The following is a 22,453-nucleotide window of genomic DNA, read 5'->3' on the forward strand; positions in this document are numbered from 1 at the left end:
AGAATTAAGGAATTAGGAACTCTTTCACAGATGGCTAGACAACACACATCTTGGTTTTAGATACAGTTGAGCTTATATGTCTAAACTGTCACTCTGGACAGGCAGGACCATGTAGAATGTTTCTCAGGGACAGGGATTTACTATTTTTAAGCTGTCATTTTGGACTTAAGAGGCATATATGCATTACCTAACTTCTCTTAGATGCTGAATACTTCTGTGGGGGTAAGCTACTCACAGAAGAAATTCTGGCATTTAAAACAGAAACTTTAACCATCGGTTACTTCTGTGGATTTTTGTTTGAATGATCCTTCAGTTGTTACAGGAAAATGATGCATAGCAATTATCCTCTATTGGAAAGCAAGTACGAAGACTTGCCAATAGATGGTTTTTGTTGGTTACTACTTTTTGGCATTTTATTGTAGCTTGTACTGTGCCACCATCACTGTCAGTCTTCCCCAGAAGAGGAGAGGTATAAACCAGCCCTCCCATATGTATATATATACACACACACAAATGTACATACATATACATGCACATATATACACATACACAGTTCAAGAAAAATACCTACTAAATAAAGCCAGGACTTTGGTTGCTGATGGAATCCACCAGGTACATTTCACCATAGGTGGAAACTCTTCAGGTTTTGCAGGAAACAGGCGTAAAGAAATAAATTGCAGTAACCTGTCCACCAGCTGCTTGAACCTCCTCTGTGAAATCCTAAAACAAACATGCTGTAGTTATTCTCATGTGATCACTGTCCACACTAGAGTTTGTATTATCAGATTTCAATGTTATTCTTTAAAAAACATGCTTTTGTCCTATACATAAAAACAAAACTCCAAATACAAAGTTTGAAGAAGCATGCTTTTAAATATTGACACACAGCAACGCTCTTCAGTGCACCCCTAACTATGCTTTTTAAAGTCTGTGATTTAAAAAAAAAAAAAAATTGCAGTCACTACTTGTTCTTGACTTTTAGTAATCTAAGAAAACAAAAATCCTTAGCAGTTTCACTCTACAGTCTGACTACTGAGGAATTCTGAATTTTTTATTCCGAAATACTTGGTCCTAATGAATACAGAGTGGAAAGTACTTCATATGCTTGTGACAAGTGTACATTTTAAATTATGTACTGCACCACTTCCATAATATCACAACAATACACATATATGTGTAGATATAGTAAAGGATCCTTTTCTAATTAAGAGCTCAACTATTTTAATGGATTAGATTTCTAGTACATATTTTAAGAATAATATCATCAATAGGCCTATTGCATCCTTAACCAAGAGGGTAAACCTTATTTGTAAACACCAATTCAAATGAAATCATATATTACCACAATTAAAAAAAAAAAATCTACACATATTATGGGGGGGCAGTGTGGGGGAAATACAATTTCAATCCTTGCAGATAAGAAAATCCTTTACTATCATATTCCCTAGGAGATAAGGGAATTGTAAACATGGCTTTTGTTCAGACGTTTTTTTTTTTTTACCCCAGACTGAACTTTTTGCACAGTCATTATAAGGAAGGCAGTCTGCATACCAACTTAAAAGCTGCTCTTTGGGCAGTTACCCCTATATGACTTTATTAGTGAGGGGCTATTAAAGTTTTTTCAATTAATTAAAAATCTAATGCCCTAACTACACTCTTACTATCTCTATTACACTGCCAAGCAGGGACTTGATTTCATTTGTGGTTTTCAAACAATACAGTAAAGTTACAGTATCTTTTGCGAATTATGCAAGATGAACCTTTATTTAAACAAAGATCATAAATATGTTTGTATTAATAATACCATTTAAACACGTATCTAAAAAAATTACATACATAAGTTATTTTGCATGTGTTATGGAAAAATAATTTACATAAGTTATTTTGCAATTAAGGATTTTTTTGCATAAAGATATTCATTTTTATACATTATACACAGTTTGCATCTATAAATCAGTATCACGTAGTGGACTATGTCCAAACGTACTTTGAAAACAACAAATACAACCTCTTTAATTAACTTTCATATAATTTATAAAACAGTCAACATAAATGGAAATACAGTAACAATTGTAATCCTAAAAATGGAATTTTTATTTTTATTTTTTTATTTTTTTTACTTTTTAGACCAGTGCACTAGGAAATGATGGTCAGCTTCTGTTAAGGCTGCTATCTGTCTTAGCAAGTGAGCATAGATGACATAAGTAGAAGTGTTACTAAATTGAGGATTCTGAAAAAGATTAAAAAAATGTGTTAGGTTAATAAGCTGCATAAAGGGAAAAAAGTCATTAGGATTTTTCTTATGTTTGTTGTTGCCAATACAATTAAGCAGGACAGGAATTCACAAAATTGCTGTGACAGTGGTAAAACTAAAAAAAAGTTATTTGCAACTTCTAGTCAAATAAAAAAATACATAACTTCTATCTTGTAAAAGTATGATTTTTTTTGTTTCAAAAGAAGGCCCACAGGCAATAAAGGAAGCACTCAATATATTTGTCTCGATTATCATTTACTGTGTAGCACACAAATCACGCTCCTCTGAGTGATGTGCTTTTCATCTCAGTAACAAGGATTCTCATAGCTCCTGTCTTCCCGCATATCAATCCAAACTTATTTTCCCTCTTACGTATGAGTTCACACCTTCCCACTTTTCAGCAGGATAGATTCCTTATAATTCACAGCTAGTATACCACCCCAGAGAAGAAAACTATTGTCTCAGAAAACTAAATTACCATCTGATCTTCTCAAATAACAGCAGAAACCTCTCCTTGTGTGAAGAAGTGTTGTCTACGCTGGCAAAATTTAAAGGGGAAATTTGCTACAAAGGCAAATCGACTATAGTAGCAAAAGTAATAGGTTAACACAGACAGAAATCAGACAATGTAGCCAGTCAGATAGACTGGAGAGAGTCTGCTGGGTAAAATGCAACACTGGAGAAAGTTACAGCAACATAAAAGCGTGCATATACTGAAACTTTCTGGAAGGATCAGAGTTACAGCATACCAATAAAGCAAATCTGGGAATAAGGAAGAAATAAGAACAAATAACCTGCTAACACACTTGTTCCTTCAACTCACAAAATGACAGGAAACAATTACATGTCTGTTAGTTCGTATCTTTAATCTATACAAGCTTTCCCCATCAACTATCTTCCATTAAGCTCCCATTCCCATCATGCATAACCTACACTTCTTCCATATTTTAATAAATTCCTATAGCAGGAAATTAAATGTGAAGTATTTCAGCTATACAAAGTATCTTGTTTGCATAGTATACTGGTTTATAGATTATAAGTTAAGCAGACATATACTTAAATAAAAATACTGTTTTTTGCTTACCTGTAAAAGTATACAGTATGCTCTAAGATCATCTTTCGTTCGTGGCCTATGAACGAAATTATAAGCAGAACCATATGTATACATCACATATACACATTAAGAGTCATGAAATCATGCAGCCCACAATTTAATTTTGCTTTGCTAATACGTGTGGAATACCATGTTTAAGGATCTTCACCACTCAGAAACTGAAAATGCCACTTAAAGATTCTGACTACTCTCTAAAGGCAGTAGGCTATTTTAGCATCTGTGTTTTGTGACATAAGACAAGGTAAAAAAAATAAAGTCAGAATTTAAGTGAGAGGTGTTCCAAAGAGGGAAGTCCATGCTGTTGTCTATCTTGGGTGACACCACAGAAGAGTTTACTTGCCCCATCTTTGATATTTCCTGCCAGAATTCTCCATACGCTTCTGGCACTGCAGCCTCTGTACTTCTTGCTGTTTATCTGCTTCAAGGCTTTTACATAACCACAAATACACATGCAGCAACAGCACAGAAAAGGTAGTATAAGGTGGAGAAAGGAAGAGCCAAGGGCTGGCTCACAGGTGAATCACAAAAAGGCGCTGCCTCTTGCTATATCTTTTTGTGGGTCAAACTATGCATTCTCACTTCTGTTACTTCTTGCTAAAATGTTGTCATCTCCAAACCTCCTGCCTTCGGGCTATCCCTTTCTGCATCCTGCACTGCCCTTTCTATGCTGTTGCCATGCATGAACAGTATTGTAAAATAAACTTCTGATCAAGGAATTATCTGGGTTAAAACATCCTAGTTGCTGTTAAGGGGTGGGCAGGGAGAATATGTTTTACTTTAGATGAATTCCTTAATTCATCTGACAGCTCGGATGTCCAAAAGATTGCCCTGGCAACAAGCAGCTGATGTTTTGGGGGGGAATGTATGGCTGGGGCTCGGTCTGCCTCTCAGAGGTTCAACATCAGCTTACAGATATATATAAGATATATTTCATCAGGTCTGTCTGCCAAAAGGAGACAAGTTCTTAGGAGTTAAATAAATTTTATGAGAATATTTTATTTCTTTGGCTAAAACAATAAAAAGAATATGTATATTGGCTCTAAGTGCCAGCACAGCACTAATGCAAACATTTGTTATAATTACCCTTTCCATTCTTGTAGCAGCCCATTAATTATTCCTTTCAGGACTGACTTCTGAACATCTTGAGGCTATGGAAAAAGGAGAGGAAAAATGATATCTGATGTAATTATACATATTCTATACTAGATACTATATGAACAAGGAAGTTTGTTTTGCTTGTGATTCTAACCAGCTAAGAAATCTTTGTGTTTAGATGCTGAGCTCCTAAGTATCTTTCCCTGCAGACTATTAGCTGAGGCCCGGAGTAGTGCCAGTGGTGGTTTCAATGCTTTAAACAACTTAAAAACTGTGAATAGAATTTCTAAATTACTTGTGTCCTTTGTTTACTAGGCACAGTACCTACTTTTTGCTACCCTCATCCTCACATTTTCCTTATTTCCCACCATACAGTGTCCCATCACAGTCATGTCATATCTTGCAAGCAGCCTTTGAGATCTACCACAGTATAAACTGTGCATTACTAACAGCGAAAATTTCCTCCTCTTTTACTACAGCAGTTTTCATGATTCTATGGCAATTCTCCTGGGACCATTTTAAGTATGTTTTGAGAGATTCTTCAGAAATCGTGCCTATCTGAGAAAAAGTTTTGGTATAAATTGCTTCTTAGCATATTCCTTAGCTGAAATAATTGTTACAATGTTTTAAAACATGAATTCTTTTCTTCTACTTACAGTATTTAATAAGGCATCATAGACAACATTCACAAATTTTGCATTGATTCCAGAGTCCTCAATGGTATTAAATGGAGAATTAGTATCTTTCTGCAAGTTAGATAATACACAAAGCATTTTGGGTTTGAAATGTTTTCAGTATTTTAGCTATCTTTGAAAAATAAAAGTTTAACAGCAAGTTTAAACAAAACACATACAGACATTATTAATTTTCCTTATCAAAACATAAGAATCTAAATTGCTTTTATTAATAAGTGAAAGATGAAGCTAAACAATAGTAATCTTACATGAATATTGCCAGTGTGTAACTCCATTATCTTGTCATTCTATTTTAAAAATGTAAGAGGGTTTCAAATACTAAATTGCAACAAATTTTCATCTTTCATCTTTGTTGTCAGTCCATCAGACAAAAGCAATAAATCATAAGCATTCAATATTTGTTAAGTCACAGGTTACTTTGTCTAGGTTTAGGCGCTAATATCCATATTAAATATCATACACACATTTTGCTCTGTAATAGGAAGGAAATATTAATTTAGCCTGAATTCAGAAAGTTTTCACACACGAATATGATCTTTCCCAAGGAAAACTGAGTATGCCATCACAACAAAGGAACAGTTATACTACTTGAGTCTGTATCACACATTTTTTTTTTAGGGACAGAGTTTGTTTCCAGATTTGCTTTGGCCTCTGTATTAGCTGCATTGGCTGGCATGTTACTAAACTGCAGTTTGTGTAGAAAGTATCTACACAGTCATAGTGTCACAAAGTGAACTACCTACTGGAATTTCCATTACTTAAATGGGAATCAATAAATCAATGCAATAACAGATTGTCTACCAAAGGCAGCCGAGATCACAACAAAATGATCTCAGTGGCCTTGAGTAACCAGCTGCAAGCATTTAAATCATGTTTTTGTGAATACTTTGAAAATACAAAGCCCTGTAAGTACTAAATAGTATTATGAATTATTTTCTACCTTAAACGCAGCATTTATCTCCAGGAAAGAATCAAATGTTGTAGAATAAAAATCATGTACAGCTTTCCAATCTCCCAATGACTTAGCCTTTTCCACATCATCCCTAGAAAGAATATATTAAAATATTGGTGATACAAGGGTTCAGTCTTCTCAACCACTTAGTCTTTATACTGCACTGTAACTCTAAGCTTCCCTCACTAAGCACACTTAGAAGACAGACAAGTATAATATCAGTATCTTTCTAACATCTTCCTTGTCATTTTAAGATCACGGTATTACAAGAGAACAAAAGCATAGTTTGTGTTTGATACACCTGAGCAATGTCTCTTATTCAAAATCTTAATTCATGGTGTCACAATTCAGTATGTTAAGACAAATAATTAGCAGAACAGATTACACGGAAGATACACTGACATGATAAAATTTCTGAGACTAATTTATTTAAGTATTCAGGCTCCTAAACTAGCCAAATCCATTATTATTTTAAATAATTTTATTTCTCTTCAAATTTTTTAAATAAAACTTAATCTTTGTATGTGACTGTACATGTTCCTTAAGGGGACAACAAAACCTATGGATTTACTCTTAAAGTCCTTTTAAGTATTGGACCTTAAAGCAAGCCTCTATACATGAAATTTTGTATAATATCAGACATTTAAAAAAACAACAATCAAACAAACAAACAACCCCAACCAACCTTTGAAGCAGAATTTTATTTTAGCTATCTACAATGCTGGTGATACAAATCCCAGTTTTCTCCCCCCCTCCCCCGATAATTTCTTTGTATCCCAGAATCATAGAATTGTTATGGCTGGAAAAGACCTTTAAGATCATCAAGTCCAACCATTAGCTAACTCTACCAGGCCCACTTCTAAACCATGTCCCTGAGCACCGTACCTAGACGGCTTTTAAATACATCCAAGGATGGTGATTCAACCACTTCCCTGGACAGCCTGTTCCAGTCTTTGGTAATGCTTTCAGTGCAAAAGTTTTTCCTAATGTCTAACCTAAGCCTCCTTGGCACAACTTGACGCCATTTCCTCTTGTCCTATCAGTTGTGACTTGTGAGAAGAGACCAATGCTCACCTCTCTACAACCTCCTTTCAGGTAGCTGTAGAGAGCAATAAGATCTCCCCTCAGCCTCCTCTTCTTCAGACTAAACAACCCCAAGTCCCTCAGCCGCTCCTCATAAGACTTATTCTCAAGACCCTTCAGCTTCATTGCCCTTCTCTGGACCCTCTCCAGCACCTCAATGTCCTTCTTATACTGCAGCACCCAAAATTGAACATAGTACTCAAGGTGCGGCCTCACCAGTGCCGAGTACTGTGGGACAATCACTTCTCTACCCCTGCTGGCTACACTATTCCTGATGCAGGCCTGGATGCTGTTGGCCTTTTTGGCCACCTGGGCACACTGCTGGCTCATGTTCAGCCAACTGTCCACCAACATCCCCAGGTCCTTTTCTGCCAGGCAGCTTTCCAGCCACTCTTCCCCAGTCCTGTAGCGCTGCATGGGGTTGTTGTGACCCAAGTGCAGGACTCGGCACTTGGCCTTGTTGAAGCTTATACCATTGGCCTCAGCCCATCGATCCAGCCTATCCAGGTACCTCTGAAGAGCCTTCCTACCCTCAAGCAGATCTACACTCTCAGACTGACAAGTCTGTAGTCCCCCAGATCCTCCTTCCAGCCCTTCTTGTAGATGGGCATCATATCTGCTAATCTCCAGTCCATTGGGATCTCCCTGGTAACCCAGGACTGCTGATAAATTATGAAGACTGGTCTGGTAAGCACATCTGCCAACTACTTCAGCGCTCTTGGGTGTAACCCATCTGGCCCCACAGACTTATGCATGTCTAGGTGGTGCAGCAGGTCACAGACCATTTCCTTTTGGATTATGGAGGTCTCATTCTGTTCCCCATCCCTGTCTTCCAGCTCAAGGGGCTGGGTACCCAGAAAACAACTAGTCCTGCTATTAAAGACTGAGGCAAAGATGACGTTAAGCACCTCAGCCTTTTCCTCATCCTTAGTCACTGTGTTTCCCCCTGCATCCAATAAAGGAGGAAGATTTTCCCTAGTCCTCCTTTTGTTGTTAGACATATTTAAAAAAAGTTATCAGTGGGACATAGCAAAAATGCTAATTACTTTTTAACGCTTCACTTGAAAGAATAATTGATACTTGATAATACTTGATAATTACATAATTAGTCAGCAGTCAATAGATACAAAAATCTGAATATGAAAAAAATTTCAGCTCTTCAGATCAACTGAACACCAACAAAGGATCATATCTTGTCAAATTCTTTTATACCTGTTTCCTTTTCCACCAAATACAGGAGGGTTGGAACTAGATGATCTTTGAGGTCCTTTCCAACCCAAACCACTCTCTGATTTTGTGTTTTCCTGATCAACATTATCGCCCTGTAAAACACTGAAGGGTATTACAGCAGCATAATGCTGCTCTGTGGGTGCTAAGGACAAAAGAAAAAAGCCACACTTTCAATGAATTAGTAGATAGCCCTTCTAAGAACACATCCACACTAAAGAAACATTCTGCCAATATATGTTCATGTATTGCAGGCAGAATTCCCTACTGCAGACACACCTTATGCCATGAGTTCTTCAACAGTTATGCCATTTCCTCAAATGACGGTGTCAACATCACAATTTTTGGGAACATAGCTATGTTAAGTAGAGAAAAAACATTCCCTATTGCCTTGTGCCCACAGCAAACCAAGCAAAGCCAGTAAAACTTTGTGGTGTAGACCTGACATCAGGGAAACAGGCTATACTAGTTAAAAACAATTCAGGTGGTTTCCCTCGGGACCTTTGCTAGCCTAGCTAAGCTGATCAAGCATCGCATGCTGAGTATTGTAGCAGTGCTGGAAGAAATCTAACGCAGATACAATTTTGATTAAGGGTCTGTACTGATCTGGAAAAACGTAAGTGGAACACAAGACACTTTCACATCAATTTTACTTCTAGCTAAAACAGTGTTATGGGGCAGCAGCATAAATATTGTCTGCGCGGGCTCTTTAATCTCAGAACTCTTTTTACTTAGCCAAACTTAAAGCACAGTGCCTGTCATACAGAACTGCTAGAATAGTTTATGCTTACACTGCTTAAAATTGTGGTCACATAGCAGCAAGGATACATGAAAAAAGTAGTAAGTTTTTGCCATAAAACTAATATTGAAAATGAACAGTCTTTAACATAATGTGTAAAGAAAGGTCATCAGCAATTTAAACTAATGTTAGAAATATTGCAGTCCACATAATCACCACTCCAGGTCCTCAAATATGATGTTATACATTTAAGTGTCTGATGTGCAGTGTTATACACAAGACTGACAATGCCTCAATGGACAGGACTCACCATAATTGGCAGTAGAAACAAATACCTAAGATTGAAAGGGATTTTCTAGTCCCTACAATAAGCCATACTTACTTTTTTCCAAAACTAAACATCCACTGAATGTCAGGAACTTAATTTCTAAGTCTGAATTACAAGCTTTGCTATTTCTTGAACAGAATAACACATCAAGCTAGGGAAAGTATTTTGATAATTTTCACAGTAGCAGACTTATTAATCCTATCACCACAACCAGACCAACTACTTGTCAGTCTTACTGAACTGTTTCCTCATTTGAGATTAACAAAATCAGATGTATGAATTAGGACAAAATGAAAGAAGTCCAAAGAAAGAAATTACACTTTTAGAAACACCAGTGTAACTTACTGAAAATCTTTCACAGTTTTGGTTCGGATGGGAAGGGAAGGTTCAGGAGGAATCGGCGCTTTCAGTTCTTGGGGTAGTGTATCTATAGAGATGCGCTGCTTTTGTCGTACATCCAGGCAAATAGGTGGTAGGTCTCTCACTTATGAAAAAAGTAAAGAACAATTAATAAAATGCAATCATATACATAAACATTTAGCTAGTAAAATACAGATACATAGGAACTAGGAAAAAAGAAAACACACACTGATTGATTACACGTCTTTAAACCCCTACTTATCCAAGTACTTTTCTTACCACATGCTCATCCCAGATATGACGGAAACTTTGACTAAATGAAAGGAAATAGAACCCTAGAAACAAAAACGGTGTCCTGAGTTTGTAACTATGTCTTTGTGAACAAAGTGCTCCCTCCTGCCAATGCAGGGAGAAAACTGGCTAGTCTGTCTCCTGCCTAAGGCCTTCTAATAGAAGAGAGTCTCTAATATTTTATAAACAAGCTCCTGGACCAAGTTGCAAACAAATGATTTGCCTATTACAAAAACAAAGAAAGAAAACCAAGCCAGATTTTCATGAATTGCTGACATGCTGCTGGCAAAAAAAAAAAAAAAAAAAAAAAAAAAAAAAAAGCTGGTGACTTGTGTTCCAACTCCTTATTAAGGAAAATAGCAAAATGCTGTACTTACATAAGACATGCTGGTATCACATCAGTAACATGCACTGGTATACATTTAGCAGTGTTCACATCACACAAGAAAAACCCAAGTTCATATATAGTTTCATTTTCAGAAATGAGTGCAGCAGAGTTTTCATTAAATCTATTTGTAGCTGTAGATGCTCAACCTTCTGAACATTAAGCAAAGTGCTTTCTAAAGTCAGATGCATAAATAAAGTGCCTATTCTGAACATCACATCTACTTGAACCTATGAGGAAATCAAGCTAAGCAAGTGAGAACATAATTACAAAAAAAAAAAAAAAAGGTCAAAGGAGGTCATGGAATTACAGTTACCCACGTTGATGCTGTTTGAAAGACAACCCAAGCAGTTAATGACTGGTAGCTATTACTCACTAATAGTAGCGTTGTCCATTATCATATTTACAATATGTATTGTAATATACATACTGTAACACTGGTGTTCCCCACACCTAAGAAAAATCTCAAGCACAACCACACCAAAGTCCAACTATTTTTTGATGCACGAAGACAAGTCTTCAGTCAGTTTTTCTACACTGATACATAATTTTAGCTAGAACTGACTGTGGATCATATACAGCCTCCTAAAAGAATCTCTCCAATAAATTAAATAGGAAATGCAAGCTTTCTGTCTTGCAGAGAATTACTGCTGAAACAGTAGCATCTTTAAACATTTCTTCTCAGTGAATTTGGTTGCATATTCCAAGTACAAATAGCAGTTCTTTAACAAGGTCTATTTTACTTGTTACTTTCTATTTGATCTGAGAACACTGAATTCGGTTTATGTGCTAAAGTTTTGGCAGCAGGACAGCTGCAGGGATGGCCTCTGTGACAGGCGAGAAAGCACCTCGCAGGCACCCACGTCAGTGGACAAGGGGGAGGAGGAGGTGCTCCAAACACTGGAGCAGAGAGATTCCCCTGCAGCCTGTGGAGAAGACAGTGGTAAAGCAGGTTGTCCCCCCGCAGCCCATGAAGGGCCACGGTGGAGCGGATATCCACCCTGCAGCCCATGGAGAGATCGTGCCCAAGCAGGCTGCTGGCAGGAACTGCGGCCCATGCTGGAGCAGTCTGTTCCTAAAGGACTGTACCCTATGGAAAGTGCCCATGTTGGAGGAGTTGTTAAAGAACTGCAACTCATGGGAAGGATCCATGTTGGAAAAGCTTGTGAAAGACCGTATCCCCATGTTGGAGCAGGGAACAGTAAGAGGAGGAAGGAGTGGGAGAGATGAGGTTTTATGAGCTGAGTGCAACCCCCATTCCTCACCCCACTGTGCTATTTCGGGGGAAGGAGGTAGAAGAGTGGGGAACAAAGGAGTGAAGTTGAGCCTGGGAAGAAAGAGAGACAGGGGGAAAGTGTTTTGAGTTTTGTTTAACTGGCAATAAATTAATATCCTCAACTTAAGTCTGTTTTGCCTGTGATGGTAATTGGAAAGTGAACTCCCTGTCTCAACCCATGAGCTTTTTCATCTTATTTTTTCCCCCTGTCCTGTTGAGGAGGGGGAGTGCTAGAGCAGCTTGGTGGGCATCTGGCAGCCATCCAAGGTAAACCCACCAAAACCATGAAAAAAAATAATTCCAATGCAGTATACAGAAACGTCCATTTTACTGACAATGTCTTCTCAAATATCCTTAAAATGCTTTCTTAGTCTGATTTATACAGCACATTTTTAAAAGCATTTACATGAATTATGACATATAGTGTCTTTTATCCCAAACATACAAAAGTGTCCTCAAAACCCAAACACATTAAACTAAAATCTTCTATGAATTGTTTAAGAACCCTCTAAGCCTTTTCCAAGAGTTGTTGTTTTTTTAAAATTAACTAAATATCAAAGTAGTATCACTACTCCGCTGCCTACTCCATTTATCACAGCAGGGAAATAGATGCTAACAAAGTCCCCAAAACCCAAAGGCAGATTCTTTTCACTGATGCTAATGACAGAAACACTGTCATTGTGACTTAACTCAGCCACCATTCATCAGCCAATAACAGATCAGAGTTGCCCTCAGTCCCCTGAGTATTGCATTGATTATAGATATGGAACCTTGCCCACTCTCACAGCTGGAACTTAAAGCTATTTAAAGAGAAGAGCAGTAATTTAAAACACCAAGTGGACACATAGATACTAAATTAATTCAAGCCAAGGTGCCAAACAATCCTGCCATGTAAGTGCTCTGCTATTGCGCTTCGTTCTCTGAAAGCAAGATAGACTGACTTAAAAGAAACTAAGACTATGTCTTATTTTTATACTCTGAGAAAGACAAGTCATTCTCATTTAGGTCTCATTATATCTTCTCAATTTTAAATGCATTAAACATTGATTTATAACCAGCTGAATACACTAAAATGAGGAAAATATTCTCTCCACATCTGTAGAAGAGACAGCTGCTGACAGAAGCTGTTTCTCATTTCAGTAAATTGATGATGCAGGTGCTAAGCTGGTAACTTGCACTCTGTCAGTGATGCAATTTTCTTTGAAATACACACAGCTTAAATTAGATATACTAAAACTGAATTTTAATAATACATTTAATAAGTACTGTCAACTTCAGTATGTTTTGCCATAATTCAAGTTTATTTGTAAATAGATTTATTTGCTCATCTGACATTCAAAAATATTAATTAAGATCTGTCACTTGAGTTCCATTGAGGAGAAACTTGAAACTTTATGTATTGAGTTGATAAGCAGCAATAACGCAATATTACAAGACAAGAAAAAAAACAATCATTTCTGGCTGTTTGCCCAGTTACAGCAAGTAAAAAGATTCAGCAATGCATGACTGCTTAGGGAATGATCAAAAACTTTGAGGAAAAAAACCTCATTGATACAAAACAGACTGGACTAGTACAAGGAAATTTAGGGTGAATGAATTTAGAACAGCAGTTATTTTCACACAGCTAATGGCAGATGAAAATTTTCAAAGCAGGTAAAGCAAACAAATCTTACTTGTATTTGTAACATTATAAAAGAACTTGAACAATCTAGTTCATATGTAGATTTCATACCAGATCACTGTTGCATTAGAAGACTTGTTATACAAATTCAAGCTCTGTGGCAGCTACACAGCAAACAAACATCACCCTAGCTTTCATGCTATATTTACTAGCACTACCTTTCCAATCTTTTGTTTTTCAACAAAATTAACATTCTTTGAACTCAAGCCTGAAGTATTGTCAGTATATGCACATATATACACATATTTAGAGAGACAGCACAAATATAGATAAACTGAAAAACACCCACAAACCAAGCGTCATTCCTGAATTCCAGAATAGCAAAAGAAGCATGTTTAACTGAGAAATTTGTTTCAATTATTATTTTTTCCACGGAATATACGTATCTTCTCAAAAAATTTTGAATGCCTCTTGGACTGTTTGTAAAAATAATCTGTTTTTATATAGGCAGGTTACCCCGATCCTGAAATTAACAGAATATCTGCTCATTTTTACACTTTGAGCTCAATTTCAAAAATATATCCTTGACTATAATAAATATTGCCACGCATCAGTGCAGCAAAAATTAACAACTAAGTACTTATGCAGCAGTAATTGCAACCAGGACAGTATCATGAGCAGCAAGAACTGAGGGCACTTCAAGAGAGAGGTGTTAAGAGCTTACCACTCTTGTCAGATAAAAAAAAAAAAAAAAAAAAAAAGGAGCAGGGGGCGGGGAGGAAGGTAGATCTCTTCTGTTTAGTGAAATGAATTCTGCAAAAGAGTACTGTATTTTTCACATTGCTTGGCTGCGTACTAGATTTAATTTTACTTTGTCCTAAATTTTATTAAGCAGCAGGCTTTCATACCATAACATAAGATTATATTAAGCAACTATTCAGACAGAAGCTGGACAGGAAAGAAATAAGGCTTAAATAATTAAAGACAGTAACCTGGAGTCTATAAATCAACTGCATTTATGTTTCTGTTAACAAGGCTAGCGGCAGCTGAGTAGTTAATATTGACAAGAGGTCACTTTCAGCTTTTGAGGAAAATAACGTTATATGAGAAAGGCAAAACATTTTATTTCTCTGAGGACTTTCAGATGCCAACAATATTGCAATTCACATACAAAGACTTTTCTTTAAAAATATATAGGTGAGAGCAATGGCCACCTGAAGGTTTTTCTTCCAGTTTTGTTAGCTCGACCTTATAGAACTTTGTAAGAATCAGCAGAACTCTGACGTACTTTGCAGCATCTTCTTTTTGCCTTACCTCAAGGATTACCCTCAAGAATACTACTTCTACCTTAACACCCGTGAGTTATGCTGCAGTGGGAGAATTCATCACTGGGCCACGTCCAGCCATCTTTGTTTGCTTCGTGTAGTACAAAGTGAATCAAGCAAAGTATAAACTCCTGTCTGAGCCATCATTTACACATAATTGCCTTTTGTGTTTCAGTGATTGCCTTTTTTTTTTTCTTTTAAGTAGAAAGCACCTCCTAACTCCATCACAGAAACTGTTAAAATGTTAAAAAAAAAAAAAAAGTATTCCACTGACTTTTACTTTTGCAGTATAGCTAGCAAGGATACAAAGATTATTTTAGTAAGGATCCAATCCTGCAACGTATAAACCACCTTTTTCTGCACAACTTTGAAACTGGTAACACCTGTCCACAGTTTTGTTTCAAACTCACACTACTGAGATCTAATTAATGCAGTCTCTTTCTTTCTAGCCTCAAATTCATTGAGTGCTGAAGAACCACAAAATAATAAGGCTGAGGGGGGCCTGCTCAGAGGCAAGATGAGTACAAACCCGACAAATACTTGCACAGCCTTTTATCAAAAGTCCCAAATTATTGAAATTCCATATCTTGGCCCAAAAATCTAATAAAAATTTCAGGTCTAACCACAATGTCATCTCATCAGACTTCATGATTCTAGCCTACCATACTGAATACACAGCTCCACTTTCTATCTTTTCATCAATTATCATTTCCTCACTGTACCACAACAACCTTCCTTCTTGCCTTTAAAGCTCTTCAGAACTTAACCAATCTTTTTGCCTATGAATTTTATTTTGTGTCATCACTGGCCTTCACCTTCACTGAAAAACAGCAACTGTCTCCCTCAAAAGCACCATGCTTGCTTCATCCCTGCCATCCTTCAGATAGATAGAAGTATCTTCTTCACAAAATTCCAATGCAATTTCCAGAGAAACTGCTATCTGATGCAGTTAGACAATCTGACTGCAGATGGACTACTGCATCTGTAACTTTCTTTAAAATTTCAGATGATTGTTTCATCCTCCAGGTCTATTTGTTTTTCTTATCCAACTTGTTTCTATGACATAACCTCTACAGAGGATGGACTATCATATATATCACTGCCTGCACAACGTACAGCACAGCATAGTTTAATGAAATCTAGATTTCTACATTTTCTGGCACTACCACAATACAAATATTGGCAGAACACTGAGCACCTTCTTAAATTGGTAACTAAGTAACATAGGGCTTTTATTCTCTCACCATTTTTGATGTTGGGTATAACAAGTTGCGTAGGCGAATTTCTGTTTCCGATGCCTTCTTTCTTTTGGTTGATAGTTGTGATGAAATTGCTGAAAGTGGAAAACTGATTTTTGGCTCCTCTCTCCAAACCCTGTAATTAAGATGACAGCATGCTATAAAGGGCTAATACATTACTGCAAGAGTAATCTTACTCATGAGGTATTACACGGAGTACTTAAATATCTTTTATCTTGAAATCAGAGTGGTAATACCTAAATAAGACATAAATAATGCTTCTGCAAGTTTCTTTCAAATTGAATCAGGTGAGCTACCATAAAATTCCTTTCCACTACATTCAAAAACTCAGGTATTAATTTGCAGGATATGAAGTTATCCTTGGATTACTGCGAGAAAAACACAATACAATTAGAATGCTTTCAACAATATTCTAACTTTCCATATCTGAATTTCTAACTACTTTTATATTTATCACTACATCCAGCTCAGTCTAAACAGATGAACCTGTCACATATTCCTTTTTCCAAATAACCCTAACATACTGAAGTAGTTTAGACAAATTTCCAAAGACTAGAAATGCGAGGCCAAAAATTCTGTGGGCTAATCTGCTAATAAAATTTAAGTACAATCTACCTGGCTAAAAACCCCTAGCTATTCAGAAATCACCAACATCAGCTGCCGCTGAAGAAAGGATAGCCAAAAAATATTTGTTAGCACAGCGTTAAGAAAACCTGCTTGAGTACCTGTATGTGCTGCCACCAAGGAGTCTGCACAAACCTTTGCTAAGAAGTGTTGAGCATTTTAACAGTGAACAGAAGTGAAGTAACACAACAAACTTCCAAAGGATTACACCAATCAGTCTGACACTGAGTGCTATTAGATATAGTTATTTACTCTGGAGAAGTTGCAAAGCCTAAGTGCGTTGAAGGGCTTGCCCAAGATGACAGAACTCACATGATGGAGATTTTCACTTCAATCGCTGCTCCAAGTCATCAGTTGATATGAGGCAAAGGCAGAACAACTCAAAGAAAACACTCTCCCTGCACATCATGATTTTCAGCCTCACATTAACCTAAACATTCATTTGCTTGAGATCTGGTATCTGTGCTCTCAGTTAGAGAAAATGTTTTCAATGTTTCCATCAAAACTGTAATTCCCCAAACAAGAACAGAAATTCTAGAATAATTAACATAATATCCTATCAATTTTTTTAAACCCATACATTTCCCTTTCCCTTTAAGAGGAGTAAATTTGCACTAAGACATGCAGTCAGAGTTCTGAGGAAAGCACTTCACTTCCACCACAACATCCTGAAATACCACCAGGAGGGTAATGACACAGACCATAAACCTGCCATGCCACAGTGTACACAAGCCGGTACACTGCCAGGAATTTTAAATAACTGTGGCACATTTTTCCATGGCTTATAACTCAGCAAATTATAAATTTGAGCAATCAGCAGGACTTCTGGCTTTAAAAATACCAAGTTTCAGTTTCTAGCTCCACATTCCTTGTATGCAGCAAACATTCAAAAATAAAATGTAATTATGACTATAATTTTCACATTAATTTTTTCTTTTATTCTATAACCTTTGAAATATCATTAAGATGCTTTTTAAAATTCACCTGGCACATGACTGGAAAAAAACAGACCCTGAACAAACATGGCAAGACATGATTGACTGAAAAAGGACTTTTTAACCTCAGATATGGATTTCTTTATCTGCTGTGTAACAAAATGTATGCTCTGCATAGAAAACCTCTGGAGCTTGGAGTAGTCTAACTATGACTAATAGGGAATAGATACCATAGATAATTGATAAGAGGAGCTTTTATGAAACAGACTATTCTGATAGCCTTTTTGACCGAGTCAGCTTTTTAGGTTTTACTCCAGCCACGCCACCCAAATGGAGTAGTTGAACAGTTCTTTAAAACGTTCTTCTTAATGCCACCTGCCTCAGCAGTGATCAGAAAGAACAAAAATTGCACGTGCTATTTAGCTCATCATCCTGCTCCAAGTGCAGTTCCAACAATATTAAACAAACGTATGGACAAAGGCTTTACTGGAAAGCCCTGGAGGAATACTGGGAAACTACATGCTTATAATGAGCATCTCTGACACCTCCCGGGAGAGTAATCTAGGACAAGTGTACAGCACCACGTCATACTGAGAAAATTTTGTAGGAGGTCAGTGAGCCTCTAGAGCCTAAGACTACACACATACTGCCATCAGAAAACTGAACCCCCACATAAAGAATGAGTATGCTTAGAGGGAGTAAGTGGATCAAATTAATCCTTAATCCTGCTTTTAAGAGTATATTAGTAACTCACAACTCTGCGGGCTTCTTAGTGGAAGTTTTCCAAAGCATTAAGCCCTCCATAAGGCCAGAGAGGTACCAGCATTATACTTTATAAATGTATGTTTTTCACTATTGAAGTTAAATCAGATGGTGAAAATAAGTCAAACTGTTTGCAAAGAGCACGTACAGAGTGCTTTCTGGGAAGAGGCAAAAAGATCACCTAGAAGAGCTTCTTGAAAATCCTATTCTTTAGTCCTAACATAACTCACTTAAGACCCACATGCGCATGGCAAGCAAAGGCCAGTGAGGAGTAAAAGGTTTTCTTCCCTTTGCAAGAAGACACGGAGGACATTCAGATTACCTAAAGGCAGCTGTTGATGCAATAGCCTACTCAAGAAGTAGAATTTTGCCCTCCATTCATATCCTGAAAGGTGTAACATAGGACTGGCTTTGCTTTACAGAAGCCTCTACTTGTCCCTGCTTACTAAGGGGCGAGTTTTCACAAGTGTCCTTTCAAAATCCGAATACTGATCTCCAAGCCCTCAAACCCTATCCATTATTTCGAATCACCATTTGGCACATCAGAAAAAGCCTGAACTCCTCGAAGGATCATGTTAATTTATTCATGGACTAATTTAATCTCCACAACTTCCCTTAGAAGTAAAAGCCAAAAAAAAAAAATCCCACCCAAAGTAACCATTCTCCCACAATTCCACATGGCCCAAAGCCATGATATGAATGACAATAACAATAGTCACATAATCGCTTCATACCAACTTGCAGCCATCTTCAACTCCAGATGAGACATCTTTTGCACATGATTTTAGGAGAAAAAGGATACCATGGTTATCTATTAACTTACTAAAATTCTGACCTTGACCACAGCTATTGCAGGGAATGAAAACTGCTTAAAGGATGTGTCACACCTTCACCTTGCCTTTGAGGAAGCTCGAGTCATGCCATATCAGTTGCACAAATCTATGGTGGGTCTTTAGTACATTGAAGAAAATGTCAATTACACAAAATCTGGGAAGATGTTCTGAGACAAGGATATCTGAGGCTCACTTCATAGAGAGACAAGGTATAGTATCTATATCACCATAGTCATCATATGATAGCTATACATTTAGAATATGCAGAGAGAACAGGAAAATTAAAGTCATGTGGAGTATCACTGTATTTGTATCAGGCATGTATTTTTAATGGAAGGGAAATTTAATGGGAAAAAACCACGAATAAGCAAAGATTTTTTTTTAGAAGACAATAATTTCTCCCATTTCTCATTATATCACATTAAACCTTTTCCCCAGTTTAATGAGGAGGAAGCTAAGAACATTTCTCTCTTTAAAAACGTTTGAGATGATTTGATTAAGTAACTCATTTTTTGATGTTCAATCAGAACTTTTAATACAAGGACTTGTATTAAAATCATGCTATATATGATGAACCTCACAACATACTTCACAAAGCCCTGGAATTAAATGCATAGGTTCATCACAGCTAGGACTTAGCAGACGAACAGTCCAATATCTTCTTTAGAGCAGCTCATAAGTGTCTTGCAAAAGCATACCTGCATTCCCTTTTCAGATCAAAACCTGCTTTCTGTTACAAACAGAAAAATCCAGGTTTATGGAAATACCTACTACATCTGTCCACAAAAGTCTCTCTCTGTAAGATACTATTAACACCCATATGCAGCTCTGTAAATTCAAAACCCCACACGCATTTGACAAGCAATCACACCTAGCTGGATCTGCGCTCCTTTGTAGCGGGTCAACTTAAACAACTTAAGCCTGTGGGCAACAGTTCAGAGATACATGAAGGATGGGCAGCTACAAACAAGTTCTCCCGATTCTTTAAGGCAGTGGGAATTCTACATGGCTGCCTACCTGCACAGGTTTTTCATTATCTAAGCCTGACACATTTTAGACCAGCACTTGTATCTTTATTCTAAGGGACTGGCATTTGCCATTCGAAGTCTGAAGTAGAGATTTTCAAAGGTACAAATAACTCCTGGGCACTTGTCCATTGCACATTCTCCCACCAAATCTGTATTTGAATCACAAGAACAAACAGATTATTCCACATTCAGATAGATGTGCAAAGCTGAAAGTCTTTCAGAAGATTGGAACATTGTATGCAAAACACAAAATTGGCAGAACTGCTCAAAGGAGTTTGCGTATGATTAGTTTGTTTAAAATTCCAATTATCTTATTACAGTCATAAACATTAGATACTCAATCTTTTAAACTCAAATTATGTAAAATGATAATTTACAGCAAATCATGTACTTATCAGAACTACTGGATTAAAATCTCATAACTGTATTACCTACTACAGGATTGGTAAAATTTTGCTCTGTTGTTGGACTTAAGTAAGTTACAGCAAGCTTTAACGTTGAGCTAAGTAAGATATTCAACTCACGCCAAGAAATTTTTAAGTTTTGTAATATTGTACGGTCAACAGAAAGAAAATCATAACTCCGGCAAAATTAAAAAACTCAAACGAGGTTTCTGAAATGAAATTGATTCTGGCACATATCCTCCTCACAGTTTTTTTACCTACATTAACTCATTCATCAATTACCAAAACGTTTTGTCATCTTTGCTTCAACACAATGTAAAAGCCGGAAGAGACCTTTTAAGAAAAAGTTAAAAATGCAGAAGTATTTTCCAGGTAGCTCTCCTGCTATTAGGCACATTAAGAGCTGAAACCCTCCACCCCCGAAAACCCTTCACGAATATTCACAATGCTGCAAACCCTCAGTCATGACTAACCCAGAAGAGCAGACCGTTGTAAAATGTTAAAGAACTATAAGTAGACGGAGAATTTATAGCTTCATTATGTCACTGCTTACAGGCGCACTTGTTATTTTTAAGAAACTTGAATGAAAGCCTCTCAGCGGAAAAGAACATGAAAGAAAACCAACACGATCTCCCCCCCCCCCCCCCAGCAGGAACAAGGCGGCGAGCGGAGCAAACCCCCGCGGGCACGGCGGAGACGGCCCCGCACCCGGGGCCCACGGGTGGCCCGGCCCCGCCGGCGGCCGCAGACCTACCCCGGCAGCCGCGCTGGATGCCGACGGGATGGGCGGCAGCTTCTCTCGCTCCTTTTCTTTCTCTCCTTCTTCCTCCTCTTCTCCCTCATCCTCTCCGCCCTCCTCGGCTGACGGGGCCGCCGCGTTGTCCTGCTTCAGCTCCGCGCCCGGCGGCAGCCCCGCGCCGGGGCCGGGGGGGAGGTCGGCGGCTGCCGTGGCCGCCGGCGGGCTCTGCAGCGACATGGCCCCGCTCCCGGCCGCCCCGCGCCTCTCTCCTCAGAGCAGCCTCCGCCGGCACCCGAGTCCCCGCGCCCCCTTCTTGTTCTTCTCCTCCTCCCTCCCGCCGCCCCCGAGCCCCTCCAAGGAGCCCCGCGGTCACCCCCAGCGCCGCCGCTCCGCTCCGCGGCAATGCAGCAGCCGGTCTGCTCCCGGGCGCTCAGACACCCCCGCACGGCGGGGCGGAGCGCGGCCCTGCCGCCCCCGCCGCGGCCCCGGCGAGGAGGGGGAAACGCGGGACGCAGCGGAGCGGAGGCGGCCGGCGCCGCCGGACCCCGCTGCCCTCGCGCCCCCCTCAGCCACCGCGCCACCTACAGACCGCGGGCAGGAAGAGGGGCCGCGGCCGCCATGTTGTTTATAGGCGGCTCATAGAAACGCGCTTGGCGACCGGGGGCTCCGCGCGGGGGCAGCGGAGGACACAGCTACGGAAACTCCGTAGCGCAGGAGAAGCCGCGGTGCCGGCCAGGCGGTGCCGGGCGTACGGGAATCGGGGCTGTGCCCCGCGCTCTGCGCAGCCGCGGTGGCGAGGGGCAGGAGCTGCACGGCGCTGCGCGGGGTGGCCGCCGGGCCCCGGGGGTGGGGGGGCCGCCCTGCAGCGGTCACCTTCCCGCACCCCCGTGAGGCGATGCTTCTCCCGGCCGGGATCTCCCGCCTCCCAGCGAAGCCGTGCCCCCCGCGCCCCCCACCAGCGGCTTCCTGCCGGGCCGGGGCCCGGCAACGAGTAGATGCAAGAGTAATAAACGTAAAACTGCGGTGAAGGGACCTCGGGGTGGTTTGCGGGCACGGCGGTCCCGCTCCTCTGCAACAGCGGGCCGGCCTTGCGTGTTGTGGTGCTGGTGCGAGCTGGGCTGTCC

At 39.1% G+C, this 22,453-nt stretch overlaps 1 protein-coding gene across 1 annotated transcript in view; it reads right to left on the bottom strand.

The window, feature by feature from the left end:
* The window catches only part of HECTD2 (HECT domain E3 ubiquitin protein ligase 2), a 41,764-nt gene extending 20,170 nt beyond the window's left edge, over positions 1 to 21,594 (bottom strand). Inside the window, exons 1-9 of the mRNA XM_082486208.1 lie at positions 21,345 to 21,594; positions 15,990 to 16,119; positions 9,833 to 9,971; positions 6,099 to 6,201; positions 5,120 to 5,209; positions 4,452 to 4,516; positions 3,339 to 3,384; positions 2,121 to 2,230; positions 572 to 720 (exon numbers count right to left, since the gene is read on the bottom strand). Of these exons, the coding sequence (XP_082342334.1) occupies positions 572 to 720; positions 2,121 to 2,230; positions 3,339 to 3,384; positions 4,452 to 4,516; positions 5,120 to 5,209; positions 6,099 to 6,201; positions 9,833 to 9,971; positions 15,990 to 16,119; positions 21,345 to 21,566 (1,054 nt within the window). The 5' untranslated portion in view covers positions 21,567 to 21,594. The remainder of the gene's footprint in view (positions 1 to 571; positions 721 to 2,120; positions 2,231 to 3,338; positions 3,385 to 4,451; positions 4,517 to 5,119; positions 5,210 to 6,098; positions 6,202 to 9,832; positions 9,972 to 15,989; positions 16,120 to 21,344) is intronic.
* Between the last annotated feature and the right edge of the window lie 859 nt (positions 21,595 to 22,453).

The sequence above is a fragment of the Vanellus vanellus genome (assembly GCF_965231255.1).
Source record: "Vanellus vanellus genome assembly, chromosome: 7".
NCBI lineage: Eukaryota > Metazoa > Chordata > Aves > Charadriiformes > Charadriidae > Vanellus > Vanellus vanellus.